At 36.7% G+C, this 15,502-nt stretch overlaps 1 protein-coding gene across 1 annotated transcript in view; it reads right to left on the bottom strand.

Moving 5' to 3' along the window:
* The window catches only part of EYA4 (EYA transcriptional coactivator and phosphatase 4), a 102,233-nt gene extending 87,389 nt beyond the window's left edge, over positions 1-14,844 (bottom strand). Inside the window, exons 1-3 of the mRNA XM_069489093.1 lie at positions 14,767-14,844; positions 14,483-14,620; positions 13,938-14,110 (exon numbers count right to left, since the gene is read on the bottom strand). Coding sequence (XP_069345194.1) covers positions 13,938-14,110; positions 14,483-14,620; positions 14,767-14,844 — 389 coding nt within the window. The remainder of the gene's footprint in view (positions 1-13,937; positions 14,111-14,482; positions 14,621-14,766) is intronic.
* Positions 14,845-15,502: the final 658 nt, after the last annotated feature.

Genomic DNA, 15,502 nt, shown 5'->3' with positions numbered 1-15,502 from the left:
TAAGAAAATCAGGACTATGAGCTGATTTATGCACAAATATATTCAATGAATTACTCATATTCATAAGAGGAGAAATTTGGAAGAAACAAATATTCCTAAATTAGGAAGTGATTACATAAATCATCATATACCCTGTGATACGATATTATACAAGTAATTTTCACTTCTATGGTGAAATATTCATAAGGTAATGTAGAGTTTTTAAAAAGCAGGATAGAAAAGTGAATATGCTGTATTGTTCCAAATATACTTAAAAGAAGGATGCCAAAGTGTGGTTAATTCCGGGTAGAGTGATTTTGGTTTTAGTTTACTAAATTGTGCATTTTCTAGATTTTTCTAAAAAGAGCATGTAATACTTTATTGATCACAGATTTTTAAAAAATCATGGTGGTGTTGCATTTTTATTTGCTTTTCTCACAGAGTTTCCTATTTACTTTCTATACAAGTGACAATTGTGTACTGCTCCATAAAAATTGCATTAACTGTTTGACTTCGTGCTGTCTGGGATCAGTGTTTCTTTTTCTTCAAAACCTTTCCCCATAGTGCCTTACAGAAAACAGAGTACATGCTCCAAAAATACAGAATCAAAAAAATAGCACGCCCTCATATGTTATCTTCTATTTATATAATTGTTCTATACAATTAAATAAATATCATGCAGTGTTAAACCTTTTGCTGTGTGTATGCAAAAGTGAAAATAAAGTACCTCTAACTGCACTGCTTGTGGTTTATCCACATAACCCACCCTGTCTTCTTCTGGCTTGGGAGGGCAGAAGGTCACAGGGTGGTGGGGGGTAGCATAGGGCAAAGGGGAGCAGTGGGGCCAGGTGGGGAAAAGGTCTGGAAGAGCAGATGCTGGAGCTGAGGGTTCAACCCCATCTCTAATGCTCCATCTAGAGCACTGCTACTTTGATCTTCTTCCAGCTCTCTTCCCCTTCCCCCATGGCTCAGGGCTGAAGGAGGTAAAATCCAACAATCCAACAATGCCACGGGTGAATCAACACCTGGGGGTAATAATTTCACTGGCCCACTGGGGAACCAGAGCCCTGTTTGAAGTGGACTGCAGGGGAGCCCCTAAGAGGAGAGAAAAGCCAACACAGGAGGGACTGCTACCACACAACAGACAAGGGCCCCTTCAAGGCAAAGGGGGAAAACACATGATTGATAGAAGAAATTAAGATCTTAGCTCAATGCAAAAACACAGAAAATTTTTTTCTAAGAGGAGCTCCTTCATAGTCAAATCATGACCTTTGCTTTTGAAAAAACGTTGCTATTTTTCATGTTAGTTGGTGATTTAAAAAAAAAAATGTGTGACTTGAATGGTAATTATCCAATGTCCTTAGTTAAGCTGGATTTATATAGACTTAAATAATACTTTCTCAGAATAACTTGTTTTCTCCCTCTCCTCATGTTTATACAATACTTTTCACTCTAAAGTTTATATCAACTTTAGAGAAAAAGCAGCATGTAATTTATATTTAATAAATACCAGTAACATATCCCTATTTAAAAAATATTTATTTTACATGAATATTTTACTCACATTGTACTCAATAGGAAGCTTTCAAGAATGCCAGCCAACTTTCCATTCACTTAGGCAAGTTCTAGTATACTATCATCTCATTACATTAATGAAAAAAGATTTAATCAACAGATGTTAGTAGCACTAAGGTCATGATCTGTCTATATATCTATACATTATCTTTCTCTAAACTAGTTTTGCAAATATTAGCAAATTTGCTACATTACACTTAGATATGTATAGGTTGTAGTTGTATCTGCAAAGTGCTTCAAAAGCCTAATAGCCCTCTATTTTTTTAATATGCATTTAAATGACCCAAATAAGGGAATTGAAATTACATATATATGTGTATATATGTGTGTGCATATATATGTATATATATGTATGCATATACATGTATATACATGTATACATATGCATATACATGTATACATATGTTTTATATATGTGTATATATATAGACAGAGAGTAAATTTAAGGTGTACCTGTTTTGATATACACATACATAGTAAAATGATTACTATAGTCATGCCAATTAACATGTCCCTCATTTCATACAGTTACCTTTCTTCTTTGTGGTAAGACCACTTAACATCTATGCCCTTAATAAATTTCCAGTAAATAATACAATATTATTAACTATAATCCTCATGCTGTGCTTTAGATCTCTAGACTTATTCATCCTACATAACTGCAACTTTGTACCATTTGACCTACATATGTCCTCATGCCTCCCCCTATCTCTGATAACTACCATTCTACTCTCTATTTAATTTTTTTAGAGATGCCATATATAAGAGAAATCATGCAGTATTTTTCTCTCTGTGTCTGGCTTATTTCACTTAGCATAATGTCCTGCAGGTTAATCGATGTTTTCACAAATAGCATGATCTCTTTTTTTTAAGGTTGAATAATATCCCATTGTGTGTACATATCACAATTTCTTTATCCATTCATCCCTCCATGAACACTTGGTTGTTTTCATATCTGGCTATTGTGAACAATGCTGTAATAAACATGGGAGTGCAGCTATCTCCATGAGGTGCTGATTTCATTTCCTTGGGGTAGTGCATAGAAATTTCAATGCTCTAATTTTGGATGGGAGCAGTACATGTTTCTAAATGATCTTCCAATCCAGTCTCAAGTGCCTTCTTTGTCAGTCAGGACTTAAGCCTCTTCTCCATAATGGGGCGGCTATGGACTGAGGACCTACAGACCACTGGCTCACCAACTTCGTTTCACCTGTAATAAAATCCAGATTGGAACAGAGGTTTTGCAAGATTGAAGTCTAATGAATGGAGGTGAACTCTTTTTCACTACTTAAAAAGGAATTAAAGTTATTCTCCACTCAAAATGACCACACACCTCCAAGAGCCCTATCAAAAATAGCATTAAACCACTCCATGTTGAAGCTGAATTTAATCCTAAATCCTACACAAATGAGAACATACTCCTATCTGATGAATACCATAAATAATCATCACACAAAGACTAACACTCTCTGAGTGCTTGGTTAGTGCCAGGCACTGTCCTAAAAGCTTTGATATCGTGAACTCATTTAAACCTCATGGAAATATATGAGGTAGGTACTGTTATTATTACTCCATCTTTGGATAAGAAAACTGAGGCACAAAGAGATTAAGTAACTTGTCTAAGACCTCACAACTAGCAAGTAGTAAATCCAGGTTTCATTCAGATCAAGCAGTCTGACTCCACAATCTACATGTTCTACCGTTATAGTAGATAGCCTCCCAAAACTAAAAACTTACTGAGATTCATTCAATCTTACGCATAGATTCTAAAAACCAGACAAAAGATTTTTTTTTTAACCTCCACACAAATCAAGAGGATAAGACGATGCAGACGGTCCATCTGCAATGTAACCACATAAAAGAATTCTGTGCAAATCCAAGCCCATTAACAAAAGTGTGCATGGAATCTGCCAAGGAGCCAGATGTCTCCGTTGGAGGAGGAATGTCTTCCTGGCTTGTCACTGAGACCTCCAGCAGGGCATACCCCAACAAAAGAGGGAGGAAGGATGATCTGTTCACCATGCCAACAGCCCAAATGTAAAGTGCATGATGTATTCAGTAATAACCTTGAAACTCTTAGTAATAAATACTCTTTAGCAAAATCCAAACTGCAGCACCGACAGTAAAAGGAACTCCATAAAGGTATGCATTATAGTTCTGGGAACGTTTGCATAATTAAAAAGTCAAAGCTTGTCCTAATCCCTTTTTCATGTTTAGCTCTTAATATAGATCAGGGTTACTTTTTTCTTCCCCCCTACTTCAAATCCTCCGAAGAATGCAAGAGAAAATTAGGCAAGCGAAACAAGCAGCTTTTGATTCTCTGGCACTCTACCATTTGGAAAACAGACTTGAATTGCAGGATAGCTAGATAGTGGTCTAGGAATTTAAGAAATATGAGTTTGGTTTCAATAAGAAATACCTTTACAAGGAAGCTGAAAAAATAGAAAACAGCAGCAGCATTTTTCTTCTTCTTTTTTTTTTTTCCCCCTGAAAATCAGCAACAAACATTGGAACCCTACATTGAATTAGAGTCTACTCTTTGATTTACAAATTCTTACTAGGCTCAACTTAATTGAATTTAGGAGACTAAAATCACTGGGGTTGAGAAGATTTATTATTGTATTTATCTGTGGCACAGGGGGTCCTTGGATTCTTCAAGAGTCAGGGGAGCTGGCACTCTGTGAGCTGCTTCTGCTAAGCTTGGTGTAAGGTGAAGCCACTGGAGAAAAGACGAAGTCTCCTAGAGCAAGGAAGGAGTGAGCAAGAACCAAAGTCCTGGGGATGTGGAAAGAGTTTGGGCTTGTGGGGTCTGTCTCCTTTTATCCCCTTCCTCCCCATTCAACATCTAGTCCAATCTTTTGCCAATTTAAGAAACACTAACATATTCCCAAAAAGACTAACTAGAATGATCTATATAAACCTCTTGTGATGAATACCTATCCTTCAATTAATGAAAAAGGCCTAGACTCCTTTATCTAACAATGTAGATGGATAAAACTATCTATGTGATAACATGTGGTTGATAAAACTGAACTAGCATTTCAACAAGCAACTGAAATAGCCTAATTTAAGGGTCTTAATCCATTCTCTAATTAAAAAAGTGATCGCAAAGTTTAGTTTCTTTCTTTCCAAATTCAAAGACATTCATAGTTTATTATATATTATACTGAGATATTATCTTACCAAAAGATGTATGCAAAATCTGCTCAAGAGAAAGACAATAAGGCCAAAAGTTAAATTAAATAAATGCATACTTTACCTTCACCTTCTGGAACAGCCAATGCTACAGATACATTATTTCTCTACTCATCTTTTCTCTATAATTAAAAATAACCTGAATTTTAAATTATTCTGCATTTTTTCTAATTTATTCTACTCAGAAAAGTATGAGGATTGAAATGATAAGAGATAAATTATACACATTTCATTTTAATTTTGGTAGAAAAACTTCTAGAATTAAAAAATCCTAATAGTGTACCTGGAAATTATATATTTTGTTAAAGTACTAAAAGATAGGTTTTGGGTGAGCATGGTGGCTCACGCCTGTAATCCCAGCACTTTGGGAGGTTGAGGTGGGGGGATTGCTTGAGGCCAGGAGTTCCAGACTAGTCTGGGCAACAAAGCAAGATCTGCTCTTTACAAAAAGTAAAAAAATTAGCCAAGCATGGTGGCTCCTGCCTGTAGTCCCAGCTACTTGGGAGGCTGAGGCAGGAGGATTGCTTGAGCCCAGGAATTCGAGGTTATAAGGAGCTACGATCATGCCACTGCACACCAGCCTAAGTGACAGGGTGAGACTCTGTCCTTAAAAAACAAAGAAAGAGGCCGGGCGCGGTGGCTCACGCCTGTAATCCTAGCACTCTGGGAGGCCGAGGTGGGCGGATCGTTTGAGCTCAGGAGTTCGAGACCAGACTGAGCAAGAGCGAGACCCCACCTCTACTAAAAATAGAAAGAAATTATATGGACAGCTAAAAATATATATAGAAAAAATTAGCCGGGCATGGTGGCGCATGCCTGTAGTCCCAGCTACTCGGGAGGCTGAGACAGGAGGATCGCTTGAGCTCAGGAGTTTGAGGTTGCTGTGAGCTAGGCTGACGCCACGGCACTCACTCTAGCCTGGGCAACAGAGTGAGACTCTGTCTCAAAAAAAAAAAAAAAAAAAAAAACAAAGAAAGAAACAAACAAAAAAAATCCCAAGCTTTATACAACCTGTTAACTGCTTTTATAATTTGAAAAATGTATATAGGATATGTAATCTAACTGTTATATATTGGCATTTAGCTGCAGACGATTTTAACAAAGGATTTTGAAGACCAAGGCATTGCATGTCATGATAAATCTTAGAATATTTTCAACGAAGAGAATTCACAAAATATATACTCATTCAAAGGCTTTTCAATGGTGACCAAAGCTTTCCTTTCCAACCTTACCTTCCACTCCTGCCTTCACAGATCTTGGACTGCCAGTAACCCAGCAGGTGTGCCCATTCATGCCATTACATATGAGGTTCTGTTTGCTCTGCTTGCCCCTCAAGGTGCAGCTAGATACTATCCCTTCCCAGAAGCACTGACTTCATTCTCTCTCGCCTTCTTTGGCCGATTAGTAGTCATGTCCTTACGACAGTCTGTCTTTTGTCACTAGTCCAGTATGTGTCTTATCCCTCCTATTGTTTCATAAACCTTTTTTGGCTGAGAACTATATCTAATAGATTTTGAATTCCTTATAATACCTGGGACAGAACCTGGCCCGTGCTAAGTGCTAAATAACTGTCTGTTAAATTAGTGAATGAGAATATGAAAGGAGTTCGACAGCCTATGCTATAACACCTGATATAGACAGCAACATTAGCCCCCTAACTAGTTTCCCTTCAGTCTTTCTTCTATATCTGTGCTGTTTACTACAGTGATCCAACCACATGCAGCTTTTTAAACATAAATTAATCAAAATTAAAAATTCAACTCCACAGTTGTACTAGCTATAGTTCAAACATTCAATAGCCACAAGTGGCCAGTGCCTACTATACTAGACAGCACAGATTGTGGAAAATTTCCATCACAGAAAGTTATATTGGATGGACAGTATTTGCATATCATACCTAGGTAGTAGAATAGAAAATACTGAGAATGAGTTTTTATTATACCTGCAGAAATCAATGATGGCATCATGACAATCCAAGAATACATAAGTTAGTAGATGGCCTTGAGTTTTTCCAAACAATGGTATTTTCTGCCACCAAAATAACCATTTATTTAGTCAGAACCGTTTGGACTATAAGAAATATATTCCATTCTGTTTTTTATTGGGGGAAGGATGTAGCTAAAATGATGTTGATCCATTCATTCACTCACATATCCAGTAGATATTTTATGACACTTCCATGTGCCAAGAAATGGCTAAGATCTTTGGAACACAGATTAGAAAGCCCTGTCCCTAGCAACTCAAAGTGCAGTGAGGGTGGCAGGAAGTGAGACAATATTCCAATACAGTGTAGCAATACCATGGCAGTGGCGAGCACAGGGCTGAGAGAGTTGAGAGAAAAGGTACCTCAAAATCATAACTCTAGACAATGACTCTCAGGGAAGTGGGCTCCTGAGAAAGAAAACGTTGAAAGAGTTAGTCACGTGAGAAACCTAGGGACAGTGTTCAAGCAGAAAGACTAGCATCTTGGAAGGCACTACGAATGAGTGAGTAGGGTACTGCCAGGGTAGAGTTTTTAAAATAGAATGAAATAGTAGATGTTGAATCAAGTGAACAAGGAATTAGGGTTTCCCATTTCTCTCTCTTCACACGAAGAGCTCAGGGGCCTAGAAACTGGATATAAGCAATCGACATTGAGGTGGGGGATGACACAAGGCTGCATGTGAACATGAAGGGGATTGCAAAACCAAATGAAAATGCTTTCTATTACATACACACTTATATTAGCTGATAACTAGCTGCATACGAAATTATAGTAGTAGTCTGCAATGTTTTACTATTCAAGCCAACAATTGGAGTTGTTCTCTATGACTAGAAGACTGTAGGAGCTGCAATTATAGATAATTTTTACTTTATTATGATTGTATGTATTTTTTATCTAAAGGATCTATTAATACAATGTAGTATGTTTGTGATATGAGAAAAAAAACAGCTCTGAAAGTCTTAAGAAAAATATTGAACTAGGAGCCACTACTTGTCAAATCCAGCTAAGAGTGGGTATCATCTTTTCTAAAGAAACACACTGACTGGGACAAATAGAACTCAGCAACAAATACCGGCTGGATGTGAATGAATTAATGGAATGAAGTTATTCATCGCTTCAGTATTAATTAACTGAGGATCTTATCTGCTCTCCCTTCATCACTGAGGAACATCTTCGTTTAAAAACAGATAATACGTTTTTTCCTTTTTCATCTATTCTCTTATTAGCAACACTCACTGAATTGAAAAAAATAAGGGAACAGAGGAGTTAGTCCAAAGACAAAAGTTTAAATCCTGAGACATTTTCTGTGAAGAATACATGATAGGAAAAGATACCTCCCAGTTCTGAAGTATTTCGTGTGGAGTAGCTTCCCTTTTTTTATAAAAGATAGTTCTAACTGGTAAATGTGCAAATAGAAGACCACGATGATTCATTCAGATTTGAAAAGATTATTTTAAGGAGATGAGCTTAACTATGAAAAATAAATATTGCTTGGTATCAAGGAAATTCCTTGAAGTTAAATATAATCATTTTTAATAAATGCTTTCTTCAAGTTGTCATTTTAACATGGAATTAACATTGTATACTATAACAAAGTTTTAGTTCCCCCACCTTCGGTTAAAGTAGACATATGGGGAAAAATAGAAAGATTATTTATTTTATATGACTATGTCTGCTAAAAATACTATTGTTTAGGCTAGGTCTTTAGGAGTTAAAGCCTGTGGAAAACATAAATAAGACAAGGTAGCCAGCTATTTTAGAGTTTACATTATCTATTAGGTCAATTCCTATATTTTCTGTATAAACAAATCAAGATGGTCGGAAAGCTTTTTTGTTATTATAATCCCAGAATCCTGTTAACCTTCAGATGTGGTAAAACCACATAAATTCTAATTTGGTGTAACATAGTTAAATTTTTTTTGCTATTTGGCCTGCACAATATTTAGATTTCTTTTTACACAAATGCATAAACAGGAGAGTACTAATGGAAATAAAAATAGCACTTGATGCTGTCCTAAGTGCTTTAGTTTTAGTTAATTTAATCCTCAAAACAACTCTAGAAAGTTATGATCCCCATGATAAAACTGATGAAAACGAGGGACTAAGAGATTAAGAGAAGGGCCCAAATTAGCAGAGCGAGTGCTGGAGGAGCTGGGATCCTACTCTGGACTGTTGTAACTAAGGAGTATCGATAATTAACCACTCTATAATCCACACACTTCGCCAGTTCTCACTGGTCTTGTCTGTCCCTTGTTACCCTCCCTCTTGTTTCTCTATAAACATGAAAATTTATTATATTTGCAAACGGATTCATTCTGTTATTCTTTGGGGTTTATATTTTATTCCTCCCGGCTTCATGTGTATCTAATGTAACCCCATTTACTATTAACCAAGCTAACACACAAAGTCCATATCTAGTGATGGTGCACGTTTTTACATAAGGGATTAATATGAGCAATATCTCCTATTGGCCATGCCTTGGTAGCATCTTTATATTGCACAGCTCCTTGGATCGCTAGACCAGACAAAGATGCAAAAACACGACTCCCAATTCCAGCCAAAAATTCCCGAAGTGCTTCATCAAAATGAATTTGCTCAGAGAAAGTTGACCAAACTCTTTTAGTATATATGTCAACATTTGTGTTGATAGCTAAGTAGTCTTGAGTTTAAGCTTCCAGATCCTTAGCTAGATTCTCACTTTGGAATTGTTTTTAATAATACTGAGTTATTTTATGAATGTTACATTTTTAGAAATGGAACGGGGAATAAAAACGTCAAGTGTTGCATTTGGAGAGCTATTTAATAAACAATGAAGAGCAATTAATTAGACAATAAAGATAACATTATAAGTGCTAGCCACTCAACAACTTAACAGATGTACCAAAGCACTTCTCCCTCATAAGGTATTTTGGAGAAGTTTTAAGTACTGCCATTAGACATCCTCTGTGTCATGACGCAATCTGGGGTAGCTGAACATGTGGGGTTCACAATTCCACAATGGTATAAACAAGATGTGTGTGTGTGCGTGTGTGAGAGAGAAAGGGAGAGAGAGTACGTGTATGATGAATCATACAGTCAATTTTGAAAAAAAAAATGTGGTTTGGCTGAAATTATCTAGATATCTTTTGGAACAGAAGGGTAAAGGAAAGTCTTCTCATAGTCAGTGGAAACAGCTGGTCATAATGAGGTGGTGGGCAACTCCCAGCTCTCTCCTCCTTTCCCCTTGGTTCTTTGTGGTTACTGCTCAAAAAATAGAAAAAGCAGTATAGTTCACCCATGTCACCGCTGCTCTCTGTCATTTTTTCCCTGTGTCTGCTAAAATATTGGGTTTCTGGTATTAGAGAGAGGTATGCAGGAAAAGACCCTCCAGTCCAAGATTGATGTTCCTAAGAAAGCTGAGCCCTGGATTCTGCACATTTCAACAGGTCAATTCATAAATCCCAAGGGTCATTTGTACACACCCCTGAAGATAATCACTACCTTTCACTGAGTGTTAACTATGTGTCCAACATTACACATAATATCATCTAATTTAGTCTTCATGAACACAGAAGAAGAGAGTATCTGATTTCTGGGTAAAAGATGAAGCTAAAAGAATATATGAAACTTATGCTAGTAAGTAAGGGAATGATATTTGAACTCAGTCTTTTGGTTATGAGATATGGTTGTTATGTGATATTATTTTCTTTTTTAACTGATACCTAATAGATGTATTAATATGAATGCATATTTTCAGGGTGCATGTGATAATTTGATGCATTCATATAATCAAATCAGGGTAATTTGGATATCTGCCACCTTAAATATTTATCTTTTCTTTAATGCTAGAAGTATTCAAATTATTCTCTTCCAGTTATTTTGACATGTACAATGGATTAATGTTAAATAGTCTCCCTATTAATCTATCAAACACTAGCTCTTACTTCTTCTATCTGCTTTATTGGTATCCATACAACCTGTCTTCATCCATCCCTCCCTGCTCCCCTTCCTGGCCTCTGATAACCATTATCCTGCTTTCTATCTCCATGACATCCTTTTTTTAGCTCCCACATATGAGTGAGAACATGAAGTAATTTTTTTCTGTGCTTGGCTCATTTCACTTCCCAAAATGACCAGTTCCACCCATGTTGTTGCCAATGACAATACTTAATTCTTTTGTGGCTGCATAATATTCTACTGGGTGTATATACCACATTTTCTTTATTCATTCATCCATTGATGGGCACTTAGGTTGCTTCCAGAGGAGAGTGGCAGGACAAAATAGGAAAACTTGAGCTGTGTCCCCCACTTTAATTCCAAGCCAAAGATGCCCATATGAACCATTTTAAACTTTCTCTCCACTCTTACACAAAGATGTTAGAATTTATTAGAACTTATGGCAATTAAGTAGAGAAAAATATATGATTTAACATAAAGGGGGCAGGTGCTAACTGAAGTTGGTTTGAATTTAAATCACAATTTAGAACATCTCAAAGATATTTAAAAAATAATGCTGTTAAAAGAGGAGGTAACCAATAATACTTTGAATTATTATTATCCTTGACTTGAGTATGATATTCCATTTTTGAAATGTCCACAAACACTGAGTCTCTTTTCATGGATTTTGCTAAATAAAACCCTATGTTAGCACAGACTGTTTGTGCAAAGGGGCTTGCATGTAATTTCCTAACTTGTATCTGGATAAGTTTATACCTTAGTGATAGTGTTGTTTCGCACATGATATGTATTAGGTGTATTTCGTTTTGTTATGAAACTCATCTAAATAGAGATTCTATAAGCACAAAAAAGATAGAAGTAAGTAGATAAATATGCTGATATTCTGATGTGCAAATTCAAAAACATAAAAATCAAACACTGTTCAGAGAATGAGGCATGGTACCCTTAAGAATATTGTGCAATTCGGGCACCCTAGTTCCCGTTTTTTCAGCTCTAATTGTTACTTCTATCTATGTTTTCCCAGCCATTATACAAAACCTCCTCTATGTATTTTCTCTTATTTAATTTTGATTAAACTATGGCAGAACTTTACACACTGACATTAAGCAATTATCTTCCCATCAAAATTATTTTAAGAAACCTATTCTGGAAATCATACAGGCATGTTGCCAATTTATCCTTGTAATGTGGAGGAGAAAAAATGCTGTTTACATTTTCAAAAGTCAGAAAACTACTTTTAAAGCCAGAAAAACAGAAAAGTATTGTCATTTGATGGGAACTTTGTTTCATATCACAACATAGAGTCTTGCCAGAATTCAATGCTATATAGCTACTTACACTATGATTTTCAGCAGATGTAGTTAACAACATTCTTCTGTGTATCATTAGAAAATATTTTCACTGAAAACATATTCTTGATTTAAAACATAAGTGACCTCACTGGGTTTTTTTCTTTCTCAGCAGCTTGTATCAACCTGTTTTTAACTTCCTAACTTTTCCCACCTTTCTACAACACACGCCAACATCTTGATCTAGTGAACTAACCAGATAATGAATAATATTAAATATCAGTTTTTCACAGTAATCCTCTACTTGAAAGAGAGAGAAAAATATATTAAAGTACTAATTTAATAAAAGTAATTTCCTTCTGTTCACCAGTACTTCATTAGGAATAATTTATATTTGCTCCAAATTAAATGGTTTACAATCAGAAAGAAGAAATTATAACATAAAAATTTTTGGCCCGACATTGGAAACAACTGAGAATGTATAAATTATGCCCAGAAAATCCACCAGCAAGGCAAGCTGATTCCGCTTGGATGCTGACCCGATTTTAGCATGACCCGGTGTGGGCAGCAGCGGACAACTGTTGTAACAGGAGAGGGAAAGACTGCAGACTTGAGAAGGTGCATATTTAGCCAAAAGATAAATAGCCAGGTAGTGCCATTATACCTTATGTAATACTAATTTCATTCTCTTTAGTCCACATTTTTTATGATTAGTCTTTCAACAAATCCAATCCTCCTGCAGCATACGCCAATCACATCCTGTTTCTCTTCTTTGTGCAAATTTCACCAGTTTCATTAGGGAGCAAGGTTTTACTAAATACAGTTTTAACCTGCACGTTGGCTTTTTTCCAAAGACGCCAGATTAGGCCTTTCTTTGAGAAACTGGACTTTCCCATTCTACAGGATGGCCAGTTTATCAAAGAAAATATCCACATTTTTAGTGAAATCCTGGACTCTTCTCATTTAGAGTCGTCTCAAAGTTTTCAAACAAACCTTCCCTAGCATGCACGCGAAAGGAGCAATTTCAGAAGAGGGCCTTGAAATAAAAAACACATGTCAGACTCAAAAGTTCTAACTCTTATTACTGACAATATAAACAGCCAACTGGGTAAAGGCAACATGGAAATATGAAGAAAAAAAGTAGCAGCTGAAAAAAATCAAACTCCCTAAATAAGAAGAAATTGAAACCTGTCCTGATTGCCACTCTGTTCAACCAACTGATAACAGCTTCAATTTGGTTGTGAACATTTAATTTATTGCAAGTCCATTGCATAAAATTCCCTTTCCCATAAGAGAAAAGGCAAGCTTATTTAGAAAGTAAAAAACCACTCAAAATCCTCAAATAAATTAGTCTAAGTATCCCCCTCACCCCTACCATACACATAGAATCAATTCATAGGGTGTAGGTGTGTAAAACCAGTTTGGTCACTTCCAGGAATTGCACAGACAGAAAACAAGCAGTCTTTTGCTGTTCATCTGATTCCTGACCAGGAGACAAGGCTTAGATCTTGTACAGCCCTCTCTCTCTCTCTTTTTTTTTTTCAATTTTATCTTCTACATTCAGCATAAAACATTTAGTGGCCACTCAGATGCTTTAACTAAATGGGCCCTCCAAGTATGACCCCGGGGGAAAGGATGCACAAAACAATACACTGTGAGACATTTCTTTTACCATATATGCAAGTAAAAGAAATCAATTCCAAAGATGTTCCAAGTCCTGTTTAGAGTACTGATAAATGATAAATTATTAATAGGTGAAAAGCCAACTATTTTCAATATTCCTCAAAGATCACTAATTCCAATTGCATGAAGGAAACAAAAAACCTTTCCACAAAATAAAATTCAATTTTATAAAAATCCATGTTCCCTGATATCAAGAATCTGTTAAATGGAATGGAGATGATAGATTAGAAATAGAATGGAAACAGTAAAAAGATGCCAGAAATATAGGAATTTTGGAAACCACTCTGAAACCTCACGCTGCTCTTCTTCCAATGTCAGGAAAAGGCCTTGAATTCGGGCTCTGGAGTTTATCGACTCTGTCTAAGCAGAACCTACAGTCAAATGATGTTACTGGGACACTGACCTTGAGTTGTTTTTCTAAGGTATTGATGGCTTGTGCTTTGCTGCTTCCACGCTCATGTGGATGCCCCTGTTGCAATGTCAAGTGTCTGGGAGAGTCGTGACTGGGGTGAACTATCAGAGGCTCTAGAAGGAAATGCTTTTTCCAGCAGAGTTGAGTGGTTCGTTCTGGGTCCTCAACAGGTTGGCTTCACTAATATCATTTTTGATGCCTTGTATTTTCCAGATCTTTTTTAAGTCCATCAGACACATGAATTTTTAGGATACACAGTAGCCTCTTCTGACCAAAATCAGGAACTTACTGGGTACCCGGTGAGTGTCTGAAAACATGCCCGGGAGTTTGGGGTTATCCCAGTCACTGGGACTGCTATGGGGACCGGAAAGAAGGCAGGGTTGGACAGTTCTGCAATTGTTGGTCAGCAAGGCAGTGTGCTGGACCAACCTGAATAACAAAGAATTGCCCCTTCCAAATCCGCTTTGGAAAAACACCGGTGGGTCGTCCGCATTTCCAGTCATGTTGCTTGCACACGCCCATCCACACACACACACTTTCTACACCGTGGTTTCCATCACTGCTTCTCTTTAAAACAAAAATGAATAATAATGAGAAAAAAACTTAAGATAATAACTACCCCAAAAGCACATATATACCACAATGGTTAAGAATATGCAAAAGTCAGTGTCTGAGCTATGGCAGCCTGTTTCATCTCCCGTCCGATGTCAGACATGATGCTCCCGTCTAAAGCCGGCAGTCTTCACTGCAACAGCTGCCGCCATGAGGGTGTGGTGCATCCGTCTTGGCATTCTGCCAAAACACAGTAATCATTTTTTCCCCAGCACAAGCATGGTATCTAACTTCCCAATTAGTTGGGACTTTGGCTCTTCTAGTTGAAGAATAATGGAAAACAAGAGAATAGGCAATACAGAGGAGATAAATAATATAAGATTCTATCACTTCATGTAATAAGACTGGGTGCATTCTTGAAAAAATGGTATTATTTTTGAGAAGTATGGAATCTCTACAAATTAGTCACATTACGGAATGCAATACAGGAGCTTCCTAGGTAAGTGAACCCTATAAAAACAGAACAACTACTTCCTAAGTGATCTTTTGTTTCAAGGAGCATTTTCACATGTTGGGTTGCTCTAAAGATCAAAGTGCAATGCTCCATTATAAAAGTCATTCTAAGATAGGAAAGAGAGGAAGGGAAAGGAGAGAAGGAGGGAGGGATGGGAAAAGAGAATTTATTGACTGTTACATTTTTATTTAAAAAAAATTGGTAAGGACATGATGACTTTAATTAGGGTAACCATAAAACTTATCATGCAAACCAGAATTTCTTGAAAGTAAAGTTTCTCCAACCAAAGGGGACACGGGGACAGCAAGTATAAACTCGGACACTGCTCAGGACAAGCTGAAATACAGAGTTACCCTACTTGCTGTGCAGCAAACTTAGAAATC

This window comes from Eulemur rufifrons, chromosome 15, assembly GCF_041146395.1.
Source record: "Eulemur rufifrons isolate Redbay chromosome 15, OSU_ERuf_1, whole genome shotgun sequence".
Taxonomy (NCBI): Eukaryota; Metazoa; Chordata; class Mammalia; order Primates; family Lemuridae; genus Eulemur; species Eulemur rufifrons.
The sequence above is the reverse complement of the archived record's forward strand: the minus strand, read 5'-3'. Positions and strand labels throughout refer to the sequence as shown.